Below are 21658 nucleotides of genomic sequence, written 5' to 3' on the forward strand. Positions count from 1 at the left end.
TTAATGTTTCTATGATAAACATGTATGACTTTTAAAATATATTCTAGGTGTTTCATATTTTACCTTAAAATCTTTATTGAATATTTTATAATAGCTGTATTGACATCAGAATGCAGCACCTAGTGACTTTAAAAAACCAGAAAATATGTCTAGTCATGTTTATTAGGTTATGGACATTTTTATTCAAGTTGCTAAGTGCTGTGTTTTGGTGTTCTGAGGGTTTCTTTGAGTGGCGGGTAAGGATGTTGAATTGCTTTTGGATCATTTTTATCTTTTCAAGCTTGTTATTAAGCTATTTAAGGTCAGGGCCAGAGTATCCTTTACGTGCTAAGTCACTGTTGACTCTTGTGCTAAGAAGAGTCATCTTAGCTAAGTCGTGTCCGACTTTGCAACCCCATGGACTGTAGCCCACCAGGCTCCTCTGTCCATGGGATTTTCCAGGCAAGAATACTGGAGTGAGTTGCCATTCCCTTCTTCAGGATATCTTCCCTACCCAGGGATCGAACCTGCATCTCTTATATGCAGGCGTGTTCTTTTTCACTAGGGCCACCTAGAAGTCCCACCTAGAAGTTAAGAGTCCCTAAACTCTTCACCTGTGTATGCATGCTAAGTCAGATTAGCCCCCCTCTTGAGGCATGGCCCTGTGTAATCTCTTCTGAAGGTCCTGTATGTTCCATGGGGTCTCCGCTTTGATTGGTGGGAACTGGAGTGTTATTCAGCCCTGTGTGAACTCGGAATTGTTCAGTTCACAGCTCCCCAGTAATAGTTCTTTCCTTGGAATTTTTTACACATGGAATTTCAGCCTTCCCTTGCACGTGGAGATTATTATTGAGCCAAAGGCCCAGAGACCTCTTTCTGGATTTCTGGAGCCCTTTCCTTGAATAACTTTTTCCTTTTGAGTATCTTGCCTCTCATTCAGGTTGCCTCCATCTCCCTCAATTTCAGTTTGTGTCCTCAAGTCAGTGAGATCACGAGATCTGTTTGAGTTTCCTCTCCTTTGCTATCTGGAAATTACTTTCAGGCTGAAAGCCAGTCTATTATAGAGCCTCCTTCCGTTAGGTGTCACAGTTCTGTGCTGTCTGTTTTCTAGTGTCTGAAAGTAGTTGTGATTCATATAGTTTACCAGCTTTCTAGTTGTTGACAATGTGAGGTTAAGTCTAAATCTTGTTAATCCTTCATGGCTAGAAGCAGAAATATATTACCTTGTGATACAAAAAAGGGTTAGAATCAATTTCTAATAAGGAAGACTAATTGAAAAATTTCCATTAGAGGGCTATATAAACTATAGAGTAAATAAATACCAGTTGTTACTGTATATGATGTGGTCATTATAAAGGAAGCCTGGTTTGATGACATTAATTACATTGTGCAAACTTATAGCACTTTCATATGGTATAAATGCAGTAATAAGTAGGAGGCTTTATCCTTCTGCCATTTGAGAAATTAAAACAGGTAAAGATTATTTACCTTCTCCATCACCCTTGAGTCAACTCTTATCTAGCCATTCATTCAGAAAGCCCTTAAGAAGTAGTTTCTATCCCCAAACCTAATTTTCTTACTTGTTCAAACAAAAACAAAAATCCCTTTGTTTACCTTATTATGAAACTTTTAAGAACTGAGCCATACATTTCCAGCCTTCTTTTAATAAGCTCTTAGTTTTTTATTTTATTTGTTTTTGATTGCCCTGGTTTGAAATTAAGTGCTATGACTGTGGCATTTCAGAGTTTGCCAAACTTGTGGAGGAGTTCCGAAGCTTTGGGGTGAAGCTTATGCAGTCAGCCAGTGGTCACAGCCGTGGCACGTTCGAATGGGTTGACAGCATGCTGGTTCAGGCCCTGAAGTCTGGAGATTGGCTTTTGATGGACAATGTTAACTTCTGCAAGTAAGGACCTTCTGTTCAATCATGAGTGGGTCTGACTGAAGTTTGGGATATGCTTGTCAAAGTAGAAACCCAGGTGGAAGCTCTACTGTTTTTAATCCACTGTTTTCTTAACTATAAGCACATCCTCTGCTATATTCTGTAGACGTTCCCTTGTGGTGAACAATGGTAGCTGGTCATTAGCTGCAAGATTTTCGTTCTAGCAGATAGTTTAGAGCTGAACTGAAGGCTAACGAAATTGGATTATTTTTTCCAGTCAAAACTTCCTTTGAGTTACACATTTTCATTTAACCTCAGAAAACTTCCTTTTGTTAGGGTCATTCTGAAGTACAGATTTTTATAATGGAGGATCTGATAACAGAGCAGACATTTAGTAAATGTGCATTCTAATTGTACCACTTGATTCTAAAGTAAGGAAAAGGACAAGCATGAAGCTGCTGTGCCTACACAGCGCAGTGCAGGTCAGAGGATGGGTTTCTCTACATTCTGAACATCTTCAGAATGTCCTCAATTAAAATCCAGTTATGTTTATGACTCTCTAGGCTGTGTGCCTTCAGGGAGTGAAAAAGGGTATTGATCAGCTAAGACATCTTAATTCTGGCTGGGGGTTGGGGGTGGGTCAGGAGGAGCAAGAGGCCTGAGCCAGGGCAGTGGTCAGTGTGGAACTCAGGCCTGTCCACCATTTGGGTTCTCTCTATGCAGCCCATCAGTGCTGGATCGTTTGAATGCTTTGTTGGAACCTGGAGGTGTCCTCACTGTTAGTGAGAGAGGAATGATCGATGGATCCACTCCCACCGTAACACCACATCCCAATTTCAGGTATTCCTGCCTCAAAGTCTCAACCTGGATATCAGAAGCGGCCATGTATTAGGGCCTCCTTACATTTGTACACTCAGTCAGCAGAAAGATGAGGTCCCTGCGTAGGGTTGGTGGTAAAGGATGGAAGCAGGGAGACCCATTAAAAGCCTTTTGCAGTAGTTCATGCACAAAATGATGGCTTACACTAGGGCAGTCAGATCAGTGGGACTTGCTGATGGGCTTGTGGGTTAAGAAGAGGAGGAAGCAATGATAGCACCTATGGTTCTGGCTAGAGTAATGAGGTAAATGGGGTGCTATTCATTGAAAAAGGGGAAAACTGGCAAAGAAGCAGGTTTGGTACAAGGAGGGAACAGCAGGAATCAGCTGTTGAGTTCTGGGGGTAAGGGTGAGCTAGATGTAGAAGCTAATGGACACCAACTATTATGAACCTAAGTGTTTCTGGAGAATACACTCCTCTTTTTTGTTCTCTGTGTAGATGAGTTAGAATGATGCATTAGCACTGGCTGATTTGGGAAATATCTGAGAGTAAGAATTTTACAGCCCTCAGTACTCAAGGTGGATACACAATCCTTAGTTCCTTAGAAAGAGAAGCTGACTTGCTGTATTGATGCACTTGGAACTAGAGGATAGAATGCAGATGAAGACAGCGTCTGTGAGTTGAGCCATCAGTGTCCAGCTTCTGGTGATGAGCCACATATGCTTTGCCCTTGCCAGGTGTTGCAGAGCTACACTGTTGGTTGCACTGAGATTTTGACATCTTTTTTCCCCCTCTTTGAATTGCTTGTACTACTAGACTTTTTCTCTCAATGGATCCTGTTCATGGAGAAATATCCCGAGCTATGAGGAATCGTGGACTTGAAATCTACATTTCAGGAGACGGGGACGGGAACATCCCAGATGACCTAGATCTGAAAGTCCTACTGCACAGCCTTGGGTTGGTGGGGGACAGTGTGTGTGACACCCTTTTGGCTTTGCACTCAGAGACCCGAAGTGCTGTTGTAGGTAAGGTGCTTGACTTCCAGCCTCTGCAGGGTTTTATTCCTCTGGAAATTCATGTCATTCCACTTGACTGCTAGTCTAGGAGTTCTTGCATTTAGTGTACATAGAGATGGAAATGACCTAGAAAGCCTATTAATAATACAGATGTACTGGCTACTCTCCTCCTGCCCCTGCCCTCCAAGAGATTGGGTTCCACCGGTCTGAGTGAGCCACAGGAATCACCATATCAAGAAGCTTCCCAGGGAATTCTAAGGCATGCAGTCAGAGGCCCATACTTGGAAGAATATTATATTTTTGACACTGAGATTGGTGAAGGTTGCCCTGAAAATCTTTCATGGTCATCATTGAATCTCTTGAAGGCTGAATAAAGAGGGAACTTGGAATTGTTTAAAACAGACAGGTATTACTTCTTCTAAATGTCCAAAGATGCAAGAAAGGGCAGTTAGGTACAATGTTGGCTGCTTATTTAAGCCTCATATTAGTTCTGCAAGCTATGTTTCCATTTTACAGATGAGACTGAAAGAAGTTGAGTAACTTGGGAAAGCCACACAGTTAATAATGACAGCTGAGTTGGATTTCAAAGCCCATGGTGCTTTTTGGCTCCATGCTCATGTTGTCCCTCTCAGTGTATCAGCTTTAGGTCTAGGGTATATATGGCCAGGCTTTATCATGTTTAAGTCATCTGGTCACTTCCTCACAACGTGCTGCTCCCTAAGTGGGGGAGGCAGGCTAGCAGGGAATGAATGTGAATGAATGTTCTCGCAGGTTCACTGAGTTCACTAGTGAGCCCCCTGGAGTCCACTTGGCTTTCTGAGATAAGTGCCTGGGTGGAAGTTTGATGTGAAGATGAAATTTGTCCATTTTCTCTGGAGACTTTGCAGAAGGCTTATGGATGGCACCGTTTCCTCTTTACAGCTTCTCCAGCGTCCTTGGTGTCGAACCTCATTCAGACAGCCTCACTCATCGTGCAGTATCTGCAGCGAGGCCTGAGCTTAGACAGCGCATTTTCTAAAGCGTGCTGGGAAGCATATGTTCGCTCCCAGGCTTCCCCAGCAAACCAGCAGGTACTGTGAGGTGTCTGACACAGCTTTCTGCAATACAACACTACAGGAGGTGGGAGGATACTCTGCTGGCAGCAACTTTAATGGCCTTAGAGAGCTCACCTGCAGTTACACTGCAACAGATCTGGTATCCAGGCAGATCTGGAAAATAGTGTAAATGTGATTACATATGCCTTGAAACTTGCCTCTCAGCAGAAAAAGTGAAATTTTGTCATATTGTGTATTGAGAAATGTGTCTTGACTGTTGAGAGGATCACAGGGAGCCTAGAAGACCGCCATTACTCCACTAGTTTTCGATAAGAGCTCTGTGTCTTGGGGACCGTACACCATGTGTTTCTGTCTCCCACCAGCTCGTGCAGGCTCTCCTAGAGAAACATGTTTCTTCGCTGCAAGCACACGAAACCTGGGGCAGCTCCCTTCTTGCCTTGGGGCTGTGGCCAGATTCTCTGCCCTCGGCTCTCTTCACTACAGAAGATTCTCACCTCTCTAAAGTCCGAGGCGACGGGCAGATCTTAGCGTATTGTCTCAACAGGCTGAGCATGAAAACAAGCAACTGGGCAAGGTTAGCGGAGCCTTAAGCTTGTGTGTGTCTCCCTTGACTTTTCCTCCCTCCCTCCCTCCCTTCCTTCCTGCTTTCCTCCTTCCCTCTCTTTCTCCCGCTTTCTTTTTTTAGATGGTCCTGGTCACGGCCCAGCATATTTGACCATAATGTTACGTGATCATTTTCCACATAGTTTCATCGTTTGTTGTGATATTATTGCTCCCTCTTTATTATTTATTATAGGTACATGTTTTGATTTTTCCTCTTTGGAGGGAACTTATATATTCCCTGTTAACTCTATGATAGATTAATTATAAAGTTACTTGTCTTGGTTCTTTGAACTATGAAATGAAGATTTAACCCTAGTACTAACTTTGTCTATTGTAATGAATTTCAGGATTCAGCCTCTTACTTTGCCAGACTTAGAGAAAATTATGCAGTCCTCCCACCCAGAGAACTTAAAGTTCACTTCAGTTGAAGTGGATACTTATTGGATTGATGAACCAGATGCTCTGGCTGTGGCTGTTAAATTGCTCATAGAAAGAGCAACCAATCAAGACTGGATGCTTAGAGTTAAATGGCTTTATCATTTAGCCAAGAATATGCCACAGGGGCTTGGTGAGTAAAGAAGCTTAATTTGTGTAATGAGGGAACTTATGTATACATACCCTGCTTTCATAACTCAGCAGTTGTTTTCTCTTCAACTACACAGTTAAAATTACATCTGGGGAAGCTCCTAATAGGATGTTTATGACTTAGCATTATTGTTTATTTAATTGTTAAAACATTAAGGTACACATCTACCCTAGATGTTCCCCGAGAGAAACTTTTCCCCATGTAAACCTCAGCATTTCAGGATCTGTCCAGCCTTCTTTCAAATCCAGAAGGAAAATGTACTGTATTATGTTACTTTTAAGTTTTTGAACAGCTTGCCTTTTTTTTTTTTTTCCTGTTGCACATGCATTCTTTCTGAAAAAGGGTTGCTTTTGGTAAATTTACTTCCCATAAAAGTACATAAGATTCTAATCTTACTTTCGTTCCAGTGGTCTAAATGATCATTCTTAATTTCTTTGTACGTTTTTCATTCCAAGTAGCTTTAAAGGTTTTAAAGTACAAGAATTTGTGGGTAGAACTTGTTGACTAAAATAATTGAGTTTATATGAGTTTTTCTACTCTAGGAGAATTTATAGATAAGCCAGTGTTTGTGTGTATTATTCGGTGGTACATGTGATGTCTAAATATGTGTAGAGCGAAATTGGATGCATATTCTCATCTGCTTTCTCCTGTGTGATAGCTGCTAGACACAGGTAGCTACTAAAACATAACCTGTGACGTGGCCACTGTGATAGCAGCTGTAGAACAGAAAGCTCGAATGGACGGCGCTGCTCTAGACGGTAACTAACATCTGCTTCTCCTTCCTCCACAGAGGCGATAAAGATTCATTTGGAAGCCAGTGCTGCAGCTCTTAGGAATTTTTACTCAAATTCTCTCTCATCTGGGGTCAGTAATGTCATCAAAATATTACAACCAAATGTAACAGGTACTGCACCTGCCTTGATTTCTAGCTCTCAGCACTCTTGTCCATTGAGTTCATGGGAAAAAGATCTGTCAGAGCTCCCACTTGTAACAGTGTTTAAAAGAAGACTCAGAGTATCCAGATGCATATTCTGCTGTTTTTTTTCCAAAACTGTGTATTGATTCTCCAGTTTCTGATAAAGGATGATGACATGGTGTAGTGGGAAGAGCATAGGAGTTGGAAGTCTGGGCTCTGGCCCCAACTCGGCCACAAACTGGCTTCTTGATTCTGGGTCCATCATTCGTACTGAGCTGCCTTTGTTTGAAAAAATAAGGGAATCAAATTCATTCTTCTGGGGCCCCTTCAACTTGTAATAGTCTGTGATGTATTAGTAAGTACTGTTAACAGAAAGGGTTTTAAACTGTGATCTCTTTTGAGATGAAGGTAAAATAGTACAGGCTTAGTTTCTTCAGAAAACCTTAATGATGAAGTTATAAAGTCTTCAAAGTTACAAAACAAAACACAATGATAAAATGAATAGCCATCCAAACTATCTAATCTTAAGTATACATATGACTACCTTGTGTACACTAAAGGTAATGGGGTAGATGGTTGGGCAGAAATCAAATGATAGAGAAAACTAATGTCAGAGTCAGACTGTGGCTGAACTGAATTATGGCTTTCCATTCATGAAGGAACTTTGGTCTTTGGGAACATAGTTCTAGAGTAGAATGGTAGATTCCCTTCGCAGCAGCCTTGGCTTGCCCGCTGATTGGCTCATCTTCCTTTTCCTTTTCAGCTGAGTAGCCCTGGATCATGTAATCTTGCTAGATTTTGGGATGTTGGTCCCCCCACTCCTTGCTATTCACAGTAGGCATTTATTTGTTAGTCTACTGCATTGTGGATGCCTTTAAAGCTTGAAGTACTCCATTGAGCCACCCAGCCACTCTCAAATTGACATTCCCATCGTTTTGTCATGCCTCCTTCCACTGGAATCTCCATCTCTGGAACAGGTCAGAGCCTGATGGCTGCTGCTGCACAGGAGAGATTTTGATACCAAGTTTGAGCCAAAGGAGCAGAGGTGGCAGCAGCGTATCCTGTGATTATAAAGAAATGGGTTTTAAGCAAAATAATCTTGAGTTGTTTTTCTTATTAAAGGTAAATTACTGAGGTGTGTTCCTTCATTTTCTGCCATGGAAGTTAGTTTTCTTGTGGTTAATGGCAAAAGATTGGGTAATTGAGTCCATGAATTCTTTTCCAACCAATAATGGGACCTGAGCAAGTGAATGCATTGGTTTTGGAACTGTCACGGATTGAACCATTTCCATTTCTCTTCCCCAGCAAGACTCGCCTATGTGATCAAAGTAAAACAGTGAAATTTGCCAGACAGGGAGTTTAACTCCAGAATTCTACCTTTTCTTTTGTTCCTTAAACCAGATGAATCCGTGATCCCTCTGGATCCCCGATGGAACATGCAGGCTGTGGACATCATCAGAAATGCGATGGACTTTGACCCACAGACAGACCAGCCTGAGCAGCTCTTTGCCCTTTTAGAGTCTGTTGCAAACAAGTAGGTGAAGCCTACTATTGTGGGCACTGTTTGCCTCACTGTACCCTGTGACTCTACAAATTGTTGTTTAATGGCTAAGTCATGCCTGACTCTTTTGTGACCCCATGGACTGTAGCCCACCAGGCTCCTCTGTCCATGTATTTTTCCCAGGCAGGAATACTGGAGTGGGTTGCAATTTCTTTTCCCAGGGGATCTTCCCAACTCAGGGATCGAACCCACATTGCCTAAGAATACTGTTTATGTGTATTTAATTTTCTGAATCTGAGGAGTGCTGAGCGTCTGACGTGATTGCCTTTGTTACCACCTCTCCTTCAAGCTCTATGCACGGCGAAAAGTCATTCTGACCATGATGTCCTAGTGCCTTTGAATTGGCAGATTCTTAATAATTTAACAGGGTGCTTATTAATAGATACACTGGGAAGTATCAGTAATGGGATTTGTTTTATGATTAATCTTTTATCACAGGATAGCTGTGTTTCCACTGTTTCCTGTGAGATTTCCAATAGCTTCCTGCGTTTTCACAAGTTCTTTCCTCAACCATCTGTCCCATCAAATGGTGAAGGTCTCCGTACATAGTCACATATAGTATAAATTTACAGAATTGTTTTACAAGTCATTCCTCACTGTTTAATGTAATGACCAGTAATACTTTTTAATTGTCCATCAATGTAAGAGATTTAGAGAAATAATTTTGTAACTGAGGTATAACATGCATTACAGAAAAGTGCCACTAATGATGACTATATATCGTTTTGATGAATTTTCACAAAGTGAACTCACTCGTGTGATACATAGTAACACCTCAGAGGATCCCTTGTCCCTTCCCCCCAGCAACTCCCTCATCCTCCTCCCCGGGTAACTTCTACCATTGCAGATTAATTGTATGATGGCTGGTTTGGGGTTTTTTTTGGGTGGGGAGTTGCTGCACTGAGAGGCTTCCAAAATCTTAGTTTGCTGACCAGGGACTGAACCTGGGTCATAGCAGTGAAAGCACTGAGTCCCAGCCACTGAACTGCCAGGGAATTCCTATGATGGCCAGTGCCAAGAGTCCACAGTGCGGCTTGTCAGACCATGGCAGAGCAACACAGTGGGACCGGGCAGTTTACCGAGCCCTCTGCCTTCCTCCCCGCCAGCTTAGTTGTCATCTTTGTCACTGCCCATCTCTCTAATCCAGAATTTGCAGAGGCCTGAGGGGAGTGACAAACTGAGGGAAATTGATATTCCAAGGGTTCTTAGGATTCAGCAGGTAGAGGCTATGATAAGTATTATGAACTGATCACTGTTTGTTAATTGTGGAATCTCATTTCAGGACCATCATATATTTCGACCGGGAAAAACGGATTTTTACTGAAGCAAATTTGGTTTCTGTTGGTGGCAAAAAGTTAAGAAACAGTGTTTTGAGAATGTCCTTTGAATTCCATAAAGGTAAGGATGTTGCTTTTACCTTCTTCTGTTACACATCTGGCTGCATGATGTTCCTGATGGTGAGAGGTTCCTCAGGTGTGGCCATGCTACTGATTCCTTTTGACTTGGTGGCCTGATTTTGACATCTTCCTTTACTCAGTATCTTTGACTAAGTAATTTTTTACATGTCCTTGATCTCATTTATTCATTTATTTGGCCACCATGAGGTGAGTCTCTTGAGTGAGGAAAGGGAGGCACAGAGATGGTCTGGGTCACATCTCTAGCAAGTAGCAGAGCCAGAGCGTGAGACCTGGTCTCTTGGCTGAAAAGTAAGAGCTCATAAGCATTTGGTTATGGGTTCTTTTCTTCCTCCTTCCTTTTTTTTTTTTTTTCAGTTGAAAAGATAATGGTATTTCTTGGAAAATATTCAAACTGTAGAAGCATAAAAACGGAAAAAGTTTACTCCTGCAGTAGCTGCTGTTAATAGTAGAGATTCATTTATATCTTCTCATATCTTCCTGTTATCTATCCATCTGGTCATATATGTAATATCTTAGAATTTGTTTTGTATTTAAACAAATGCTTTTTAAAAAAAATTGAAAAAAAATAAAAAAAATTGAGACATGAACATCTCTACATATATGTGCCTAACTTGCTAACTTACTAGGCAAAGATTTGCTTTCAACTTTGACCTTGGCCTTTGCACTGAGGGTAATGTTAAGTTCTAGACTGCTGTTAATTTAGAAAATGTCTACAGAATTAAAACTGATTGAATGTTCTTATTTATACCAACTCTAAGATCCAGAGAGCTATCACAGCCTGCCCCATGAAATCGTGGTCAATCTTGCTGCTTTCTTTGAGCTTTGTGATGCGTTAATCCTACTCTGGGTACAGTCCTCTCAGGGCATGGTGTCTGATGCCAGTGTTAACGAGGTGAGGAGATGTACCTGTTTTTCTTTTAAGTGACATATTTCTTGGCACAAAGATTTTTAGGGGAACAACTAACTTCAGTATAGTCATGTGTCCAGTATTATTTGAGAAATTGTTCTTGTGAATTTAAATAGATACACGTATTTTAAAGCTGCATCAGGGTGTAATTGAGATAATAAATCGTACATGTTTAAAGTGTACAAGTTTATGTTTTGACTTGTGTATACGTGTGACGCCATTCCTACAGTCGTGACATTGAACCCGTCCATCACTCTCAAACCTTTCGTCTTCTGTTTTCTCTTCCTTTTTTCTGCCCTCCACCTCTAGCAGGTATCCATTGATCTGCTTTCTGTTACTACAGCATTTTATATTGCTTTTATATTTCTATTTCTGGCATTTTATATTGTTTTTATCTGTCCACTTTTATTTAAAATCATTTTGAGATACATCCATATTGTTTTGTGTCTCAGTTGATTCCTTTTTATTGCCAATAGTCCATTGAATGTATACATACTATAACTTGTCCATCCACTTGTTGCTAAAAATCATAATTTTAACAGTTATATTTTAGTTCACTTAAGCCTTCTTAGACATGATTGTCACATGTGGACTAAACTGGGATTGAATCCAGATTATTCCAGTAATTGTGATAAATTAGAATTGTAGGTCTTAAACTTTTTAGTCTCAAGACCCCCTTCTCCTCCTCCCCATCCCCAAATCTCAAAGAACTTTTGCTTATGTGGTTACATATATATGTACTGTATTAGGAAATAAATCTGAGAAATGTAAAAAATTATGTGTTAGTCTGTTTAAAAACTCAGTAACAAATTCATGTTAACATTTTTAATGAAAAAACCATTTTCCCAAACAAAAATTAAGAATGGAACTATGTTACATTTCTACAAATCTCTTCATGTCTGGCTTAACAGAATGAAAGCCGGTTTCTCACACCTGTCCCTGATATGCTCTCTTACGGCATGTTGTATGGGTTGAAGTTTGTGAAGAGAAGCTGACCTCTATTTCATGTTGTTAAGAGCTTAGAAAGTGAAGGCTAGTTTAATAAACATTCCCGTGTAATTGTGGATGTCCTTTGATCCTGTACCACAGCTTGACAAGTGATAGTTTTGTAAAGGTTACTTATTGTGTGGAATTTGAAAAAATAGTGATCCTGTCATGTGTTAAAATTCACTGGCCTGGCATACACTTTGGATGGACTTTATCCTTGCGTGTTACCCTTGTGTAAATTTGCAGCTTGTGCATTGGTAATTTGGAAAGTATTGTTAAGTGAGTTATCAGACCTTCCAAATGTTGGCACATTTCATTTTCCAATATGAATTAAGTCATACTCTTGAAAAATTACCACAGACGTCATCAGAAAATCTTTAAGTATTGGGAATTTGTCAAGCTCTTAGTTTTTCAGAGTTCTGAGCTTTGCTTAAAAGTTTTGAGTTTTATTTTCGGCAATCTTGCTTTTTTTGAATTGACAGATTGACTTCATTCATTTTCTACACGCTGTTTGCAGTCAGAGTTTGTCTGCCACCCCAGCCCCTGCCCTTTTTTTTGGTACCATCAGTGCAGATGTCACTATAGTAAAGAGCACAAATAATATGATATTATTTTGAAAATAGCTTTGATATCATAAAACTGGAAAGATTATAACTAATCTGGAGACTACTTTGCCATAAAAATGCATAATTAGAAGAACAGCAATGTTGGAAACTCAGAGTACCTGATTTTTGCATTACAACACTACATTAATGGAAACAGTAGTTATTGTCATAAGGATAGACATAGACTAATGAAATAAAAGAGAATTCAGAAATAGACCCTCAAATATTAATATATGGTGAATTTAATGAGGAAAACAGCTCTTTAACAAATGGTGATGAAAAAACTAGATATTGATATTATAAATATGAGCCTTTATCCCTGCCTTATGTCAGAAAAGTTAACATCAAAATGGATTATAGAGCTGTGTCTAAAAGCTAAAGTTAATAAACCTCTAAAAGAAGACATAGAAAATATTCACAGCTTGAGGATAGGCAAAAGATTTCAGGGCGTTCTTCAAAAAAGAAAAATTGATGAATTCAATTTTGCCAAAATTAAAAATGGTTCTTAATAGACAGCTTTAAGAAAATGAAAACACTAGGAGACATTGTTTATAAATTGTATATAAATTGTTTAAACCAAAGTAATAGCCCAGTTTTAAAAAGGAGCAAGAGAATTTGAATAGATGCTTCTCAGAAGATAATACCCACTGAGAACTTGGAAAATTTTCTGTATCATTAGTTATCAAGATGTAAATTGAAACCACAGTGCAGTTCCACTCACCAGAATGACTAAGGTTAAAAACTGAAACCCACCTACACTGCTGGTTGGGATTCAAAATAGTGCAGCTTCTTTGTAAAGCAAGTTGTGATTTCTTGTAACATTGGGTGTGCACTTACCACATGACCCAGTGATTCTATTTTCCCCAGTAGCTCTGAACTTCCAGTAATAGGACGAAAGATCTTTGCCTCTCTGACTGCTTTAATATCCCCAAAAATATTCCAGTCAATTGCTAGATCTTTAACATGTATATGTTGCATATTGGTGAACAATTGATGTCTGTGTTTTGTGTCCTTTACTGTGAGATGTTTGTGAGCAGTCTTGATTTGCTTTGTTTTTAGATCTTGGGTTCTGTGCGGTGGCGTGACCGGTTTTGGACTGTGGCTGACACAGTAAAAGTAGATGCCTCGGGCCTGGCCTTGCTCGCCCTTCACTGGCGCTGGGTTTTAAAACATTTGGTCTGTCGGATCCCCCAACTCCTGATGAACCATGAAGACAAGTAAGACTCATATCTAGAGAAACAGTGTCAGTATCTACAGGATTGATGTTTGGAAAGGAAATGTGTTTCTTCTTACTTTACTTTGGTTTGCTCCCTCCTTGACTTGTTAGTGAATGTAAATCTAGTATAAAGTATATACAGTGCCCCTTAATATCCAGCACTTCCCCTTTTACTCACCTCCCTTCTGCCCCTTTATCTCCTCTGCTAAAGATACTACAGAGAGGTTCAGACTGTTTCAGAACATATTCAGAATTGCTTGGAGAGCCCAACTGGTGGATTCGCAGGTGTAAAGAAGTTGCAGAAGTTCCTGGGACGACCCTTCCCTTTTAAGGTACAATTTGGAAGCATGTAGTAAACACAAAGGTTTGACCTCTTCTGAAGCTCTCTTGGAGTGTGGGCACTGCCATTCAACTAGACTCAGCCCTGCCTGCAAATTTTGGAATGTTCAGTGAGCACTATTTACTGATTTGTTAAGTGTTATTGTTTTACTTAGTCTTGAGACTTTTAAGGTTGAACAGACTGTTAACTTTATTACTGTAAAATACCCTTAGAGCAACAGGAGTAAACCAACTTAATGTTTGTAGAAGCATCGAGGAAACATAAAAACTTTTTCAGACATGAATAGGCTTCTAAAGAGAACCACTTTTCTCCTCTGTAATAGGCTCTCCTGGGTTTTATTGTTTCAGGACGAGCTGGTCATAGAGTGTTTTTCACAACTGAAGGTCTTTAACAAAGCTCTTACCATCAGAGAGTGGATGCCTGCTCTTGGGGAGAGTGGATGGCAGGAAGACATTAGTCGGCTCCAAATGGTTGCATCTGAAGGGACGTTAAAGAAAAGTCTCCTCCAGGCCTGGGGTTTGGTCCTCCGAGCTAATATTCTGGAAGATGTCAATTCAGGTGTGTGGCTAGCTGACAGTGGTTCTAAGTATGTCCTCTGCAGCCAATAAGTTGTTGTTTTTTTCTTTTTCTTTGTCAGTAAGTTTTAAGAAGTTCTCCCTTAAATATTCTTCTCCTTCTATTCCCGCCCCCCTGCCCCCCGCCCCGTGTACTATAGCGACCACTAAATAAGTGTCAGGCATAAGGTTAAACTTTACATACATTATTTAATTCTGTCATTGTAATTGTGTAGGTATTAATAGTATTATTTAACACATGAGAAACTCAAGTTCAGGTAAAGTTGAACTCAAGCTCATAGTCACATAACTGGCTGATGGGAGTCTGAGCCTGACCACTGACTGCTGTGTATCTTTTTGTCCAGATACGTTGAAGAATCTTGTGAATGCTCAGCATTTAGAACTAAAAGCCAGAGGAATTTCACTTGGTTTTCTGGAGAAGAAGCACAGTGAAGCTTCCTTCCTGTCGCAGCCAGATTTTAGCTGCTTAATCCAGCTCACCAGGAGTGTTCAGCTGTGGCCTGTGATGGAATACCTGGCTATGCTTTGGCAGTATAAAGTCACAGCTGATTTTATGACACAGGCTTGTCTGAAAAGGTGAGCCATCCTTCAGGTTTTTTTCCTTTGGGGCAGCTTATTTTCTTGGAAGGTTATTCTGTGTATTCTACATTTAAAACAAAGCACAGCCTTTTCTTGAGGGGGAGTAGTTGCTGAAGCAGAGGGAGGTCATTTGCCACTTTGGAAAGCCAAAAATTCTTGATTCTTTGCCTATTTTGTGTGTGTTGCATCTCCCCTTCCATAGCACTTTTCTGATAGTTCATGGAAAGCCCACAGCTCACTCTCCGCCCCCCTCTATTTCTTGAGCAGGTCAAGCAAACACCAGCAGCCTCAGACAGATGAGGAGATAAGCCATCACATCATGTTTTGTCTTAAGCACACACCAGTTGCTCCTCAAGAGCTTCGAGGCTTTTGGTCCTTAGTGCACCATCAAAAGGTAAAAATCAAAGTCAAAATCCTTTGCACTGTGAACTGATTAGATTTTCTGTGGCACACTGGTTGCAGAACATTGCAGAATAATCTTAAAAATTGCATGTTGTAAAAGTAATCTTTTCTGAATTAAGGTTCAAAGGGGAGAACTTTGAATGTTTTTTGCAGTAATATTCTAGACATTTCCCTGCTCTTATCACAGTTTCATTCCATTTGGTTCCCAGTTAAATAAGGCTAAAATATTTGCTAATTTTTATTTTATTTGTTCAAAAATGTATTATCAGTGTTTTTTACTCTTCCATAGAGGGTAACTTGTTGAATATGAATAATGGTAAATTGTAGTTACTATTATTTCATTAGTACAACCTTAAATTTTTTTGGATAATGTTTTATTCATTTATTTTGATACATAATTATGTGATTATTTTCATTACATTTTCACATGCACTCTTACAAAATCAGATCTCATGTTTTATCCAAGTATAAATAGGTTAAATTATGTGACTAAGATGATTGGGGTGGCAGAAAATCAGAAACATTAGGATTAATAATCTTTAAATCCATGTTAGTTCTGGATGATGTCACAAGACAGAGACCTTATAACTGGATTTATAGAATCTTTCTCGAATACTCTCTTACCTGGTCAATTCTTTATCTCTAGATGACTGCTGAAGAAAGGATCTCTTTGTGGTCTGAGTTATTTAATTCCACATTTACATCTTTCTGGAGCAGCACCGTGACCACACATCCAGAGTACTGGCTGACGTGGAACCCTCTGCCTGGTGAACAGCAGAAGGAGACACCCAGATCTCTTCTGGACCCCACGTTAAAGGTTTGTTGGCAGAAAATTATAAAAATGTTTGACAATAGAAAAAATTTCTCTTGTGTAATCAAAAGCAAGGCTACTTCCTTGATTCACATAGTATGTCATGAAAATTTGCACCTATCACCCAGCTTATTCTTTCTAAGATAGTCCACTGTACTGCTGTGCTGCAAAGCATTTTATCACTTCCTTATTGATAAGCACTGAGATTTCTTGCCTATCCTCTTGCTTCCTGTAGCAAGCACCCCTGCATCAGCTACCCTTGTATAAGTCTTTGTCTACTTGTCTGCTATTTCCATGGATTGTGATGAGGCTTGGGATTTAACCCATGGCCAAAGTGTCTGCACATTTAAAGAGATTTATGTATTTTCTCAGAACATCTAGGGAAGTAGGTTTTGTTTTTCACTCTTTCTGCTAGGAGATGGTGAAGAGGGAAGCCATGAAGTAGGGATCACTTCTCATATCCTGTGTTTCCATATCTTTGCCCCACTTGGTGTCATTAGTACTTTGAATTATTACCAGTTGTTCACTTTAGAACTTGTTTTAATTTGTACTCCTTTGATTTTCGTTGAGATAGAGCATCTTTACATATGTATATTGTTTGTTTTTGTTTCTTTTTCTGAATTTTCCAGTCATGTTTATTGCCCATTTTGTTTAAAAAGAATCATTAAACGTCATTTTATTAATGAAGATCTCGTTATATATTATGCATATTAAGCCTTCACCTAACATGGTTGGAAATATATTTCTAGTGTTCTGTTGTCTCACAGGCTTGAAGATGTTTTCTCATATTGCACACGTTTTATAGTTTTCAAATACACCAGCCACTTTCTACTTTCTGGCTTTGATATGCTTTTAAATAAGTCTTTCTTCACTACCCATAGAGTTAAAAACCATTTGTTCATATTTATGTTTATGTCAGTCTCATCAGAATATCTTCTTTTGTGAGGTAGGGATGTACGTTTTTTATCTTCTACAAACAAATATATCCAAAAGCAGTATTAACAATACTAGTTTCACCTAGCTCATTCTTTCCATCTTATTTGAAATGCTACTTCTGACACAGTAGTTTATTCCCACAAGTTTTCATGGATGTAGGACTCAGCTCTGTTCCATTCCTGTATCAGAACTGAGTGCTTTAGTATAAGACATCTCAAAGCCTTTAGTGTCAGGCCTTATGGATCACCAGGAGTTGCATGCAGTCGAGGTTTGCTTTCCTGTGGGTCTCACCCCTAACCTGTTGTCATGGACACTGTTCCTGTGTCCCAGATTAACAGTCCAGGAAGCAGAGGCTTATCCCTGGCTCGTCTGTTTGTCTTCCAGCACTTTCCCCTGCCTCCAAGTCTCAGCTTCCTGCAGTGTGCCCCCAGCCCTGCCGCACAAGTGGTCTTGCTGATGTCCAGGTGTGAGGGGTTTTCTTCTGCTTGACAAAAGCTACCCCTGCTCTTCGTTCATAGAGAATGGAGTCCTTCAAGGGCCCACTGCACCTGACCCGACTCTGCCAGTCTGGTCCTGTCTCAGGATTACGGTTACCTGTTCCTGACAACCTGAGGTGCCCCAGTGCTGCTTGTTGAAACCCCGTTAGTTAATTTCTAAAAGTTAACTTGACTCCTCTCTCTCCCTCAGGGTCCTGGCAGTCTCAGTAGAGCCGTGTTCTCCAAATGCTGCTTTGAGATCGTGACCAGCAGCTGTAGAGCAAGTCCCTGGGATGTGAGCGGCCTCCCCATCCTGTCGTCCTCGCATGTCACCCTGGGGGAGTGGGTCGAGAGGTGCCAGCAGCTCCAGGATGTCAGCTCAATGCTCTGGACCAACATGGCTGTCCCGGTGGTGGCAGAGTTCAGGTATCCCCTCTCCCTGGGTAGACAGTACAGCTCCCATCTTTCCTCCAGGGTGTGTTATGGGGACCTCGGTCAGAGCTTGCTTGGGTAGTGGCTATTTCCGGTGGGTGGAGGAAAGGTGTTTTTTGGCTGAATGAGCAGGTTTTCAGTCCATAACAGAGACTGCTATGAGCTGGCCAGCCCCTCTGCCAGCTGTCAGTGTATTGTCACCAAGAGGGCGGTGCCTAGAAAACCATATCAGATTGAGACTAGAAATTCATCTCCAGGTGTAGTCTGGAGAGCAGTGTAGTCCGCCTCGCTGTTTTCTGGAAGAACGAACACTAGTGTAAGAAAGGAATGCCGGTGACTGCAGTGCAGACCCCAGTAAGTGCTCCCTTGTCCCCACAGACTCACTGATTCCCAGCTCCAGGGCCTGGTGCTGTGCTGGCATCTGGCCGGCCTGGCGGAGCTGCTCCCCGAGCCCCGGCAGCAAGAGCATGCGCACAACTGCAGGCAGCTGCTGCTCAGGGATAGCCAGGCCTTCCAGCACGTGGGTGAGACTCTTGGGGACCTGGCCAGGCAGGAGGCGCTGCCCAAGGAGCTGCTGTGCCTCCTGCTTACCTCTCTGCGCCACTTGTTCGGGGAGGTGGAGGGCAAGCGTGACCTGCCCGAGCCAGCCCGCCGTGGGAGCCTGTGGGTGAGCCTGGGCCTGCTCCAGATACAGACCTGGCTTCCCCAGGCGCGCTTTGACCCCGCCGTGAAGAGGGAGTACAAGCTCAAGTACGCCAAGGAAGAGGTATGGAGGGAGGGTTGGAACGTGGGCTGCATTCTGACTCATTGGCTTTGCTTAGTGTATTACTCCTTTCACTCCCTCTGGATGCTCAGAGCACAGGGGACTGATGTGCATAAGCTACCCTGTGACATTCCAGGAGTGTGTACTATAGACTGTGATGTCCTGTCTGTGGGTTCCTCTGAGTAGGGTCAGGCACCACGAGGGGTTATATAACCACCATGCTGGCTATATGCCACCGATAGATAGGCTCTCCTAGACACTCATAGTATCCCTCACCATCTGGATCCCTCTACCTAGATTAAGTTTTGGATATTTGGATTTGAGTATCTTCTTTAGACTGGGTATAGTATTCCTTAAGGGCATCCCAGGTGGCTCAGCGGTAAAGGATCTGTCTTGCCCATGCAGGAGACACAGGAAATGTGGGTTCGATCCCTGAATTAGGAAGATCCCTTGGAGATGGGCATGGCAACCCACTCCAGTATTCTTGTCTGGAGAATCCTCATGGACAAAAGAGCCTGGTGGCCTACAGTCCCTGGGGTCACAAAAAAGTCTGACACAACTTGGTGACTAAACAACAACAATGAGTAGACCTTAGGTTTTGAACTGTTGATGTTTGTTATCCAAAACTCAAGAATTAGGTAGATTCAGATAATGTGATATACATCTTGCTATTTGAACTCCCAACCAAACTCAGGAACTGAGTATGTTAAATAGTGATATATTAGACCTATATTTTGAGGAAGGAAAATTAAATTAGTTGGGGTGAAGGGCAGGCTGCTATAGCAGACTCAGTAGTTCATTGGCATCAATAAGGTAGTTTCATTTCACCTGACAGTTCTGAGGTGAGTGGTCCAGATTAGTGGAGCAGAACCCACTCCCCAACCGTTGGGTCATTCAGGAACCCAGGTTCCTTCCCTCCAGGGAGCGACCCACCCTCAGGGCTGTGTGTCTCAGGCCTGGTCCTAGCTGGGCACAGCAAACCAGTCTCTCCTTTTCTGCTAGTTACACCAGCTACAGTGTGAGTGGAAGACCCGGAGCCTCTCATTCCAGCTGCAGACTGGAAGAGACCTGGAAGATGAAGTCATCCTCAGTCATTCTCACCCTCACATCAGGTAACACTGTAGAGTGATGATTATTTGAACTTGGGATTATCAGCTAGTATCTTCTTTTTAAAAAGACATTTTGCAGTGTAATCGCAGTATTAACCGGAGGTTATTATCTACATCTGTGAGCTCTAATAGCAAGTAGATCCCAAAGCCACAGTTACAGTCAGGAAAAATACACTCTGTAAAAGGAGGGGGAGGACTTATATGGAGCCAGGAGGGTTGAAAGCAGAACTTTCTCTCAGTGTGGAAGGACTTGGGTGTGATGACGGGCACCAAGGGATCTGTTACCTTAGGAAGTACTATTTAGTGGGTTCTGAGTTCCACCAGCTTCAGACCTTGGGTAGACCACTCAGTGCCTTACACCTCAGTGCCCTGTCTGTAAAAGCAGGATAATAGTGCCTACTTCAATGAGATGTACATCCAAAGTGCTTGACAACATGGGTTACACACGGTAAATGCTGTAGATGTATGATCCATCCTCATTGTAAATGTCAGCATATCATCATTGTATGCCTCAGAAGCTGAAATGCTTTCCTTCTGTTTCCTAAGAGCTCAGTCTAGATTTGTTATTTTTCCTCTGATGGAATTTGCATGTGGTGTTGATTTGCCTTTAGGTTGCTTCGCCAGAGAATTGATCAGCTGGAGAACTTAATCTGCAGCCTGTCCAAGAAGCAGGCCTGCCGGCCCCCGCTGCCTACATACGAGGCCCTGGTGCAGGAAATCCACCACTACGTCAGCAGCATTGCCCAGGCCACCGCCGTTCAGGATCTGCTCACGCGGCTCCTGCAGGCCCTGCGCTCGGATGGACCTCGGGCCGCCCAGGTGGCCCAGAACCTTTTGAAGGAGGAGGCCTCCTGGCAGCAGTCGCACCACCAGTTCCGGAGGCGGCTGGCCGAGGAGTTTGCCCTGTACCCAGACGCCACGGCCCCGCTGCAGGCCTCCATCCTGCAGCTGCAGCACGGCATGCGGCTGGTGGCGGGCGAGGTCCATGCCTCGCTCCAGGGTGGCCTGGCTGGCTCAGACAGGCTGGGGTCCCTGGCCACATCCCTGCTGGCTTTCCCATCGGTGGGCCCTGCCTTTCCTACCTACTATGCCCACGCAGACGCTCTGTGCTCTGTGAAGTCTGAGGAGGTGCTGCGTGGCCTCAGCAAGCCGATGCTCAAGCGCTTGGGAGGACGGGAGCTGGAAGAGAAGGGTCAGAGCCCCTGTGCAAGCCGAGAACAGCTGCTGCTGAACGCCCTCCTATACCTGCGTTCCCACGTGCTGTGCAAGGGAGAGCTAGACCAGCGGGCCCTGCAGCTCTTCAGACATGCATGTCAGGTGAGCCCCAGCAGGCGGCCAGGGACACAAGCAGGGTGCCTGCAGGACACTTGCTGTGCCTGACGTAGATGAGATCCTGTGGTTAGGGAGTGGGGATCAAATAGATGTTTCTTGCTTTTTCGCATTTAATTGTCAGGTTTAGGGGCCTTTGTTAGTTTTTAAGAGACCAAAAAATTATTAGTGATGTCAGTCCTTTGTGCCTGATGCACATTGCAGATGGTCTCTCCTAGTTTGTTGGTGTTGAATTTGTTTACAGTGGGTTTTGCCATGTATTGATATCAACTTTTATTAACATTAAGAAAATAACTTCTGCTTTTCTCCCTTACCAACAAAAGCAATTTGTTCTGATTGTAGACAGTTAAAAGAATAAGTA

At 42.2% G+C, this 21658-nt stretch overlaps 1 protein-coding gene across 1 annotated transcript in view; it reads left to right on the forward strand.

Moving 5' to 3' along the window:
- The window catches only part of MDN1 (midasin AAA ATPase 1), a 145579-nt gene that overhangs the window by 77292 nt on the left and 46629 nt on the right, over nt 1-21658 (forward strand). Inside the window, exons 44-63 of the mRNA XM_069598273.1 lie at nt 1723-1882; nt 2582-2698; nt 3492-3700; nt 4613-4761; nt 5109-5320; nt 5697-5917; nt 6726-6839; nt 8253-8385; nt 9695-9810; nt 10589-10722; nt 13389-13546; nt 13757-13877; nt 14233-14443; nt 14805-15036; nt 15307-15433; nt 16088-16258; nt 17876-18090; nt 18475-18862; nt 19862-19971; nt 20580-21285. Coding sequence (XP_069454374.1) covers nt 1723-1882; nt 2582-2698; nt 3492-3700; nt 4613-4761; nt 5109-5320; nt 5697-5917; nt 6726-6839; nt 8253-8385; nt 9695-9810; nt 10589-10722; nt 13389-13546; nt 13757-13877; nt 14233-14443; nt 14805-15036; nt 15307-15433; nt 16088-16258; nt 17876-18090; nt 18475-18862; nt 19862-19971; nt 20580-21285 — 4004 coding nt within the window. The remainder of the gene's footprint in view (nt 1-1722; nt 1883-2581; nt 2699-3491; nt 3701-4612; nt 4762-5108; nt 5321-5696; nt 5918-6725; nt 6840-8252; nt 8386-9694; nt 9811-10588; nt 10723-13388; nt 13547-13756; nt 13878-14232; nt 14444-14804; nt 15037-15306; nt 15434-16087; nt 16259-17875; nt 18091-18474; nt 18863-19861; nt 19972-20579; nt 21286-21658) is intronic.

Source organism: Ovis canadensis, chromosome 8, assembly GCF_042477335.2.
Source record: "Ovis canadensis isolate MfBH-ARS-UI-01 breed Bighorn chromosome 8, ARS-UI_OviCan_v2, whole genome shotgun sequence".
Taxonomy (NCBI): Eukaryota; Metazoa; Chordata; class Mammalia; order Artiodactyla; family Bovidae; genus Ovis; species Ovis canadensis.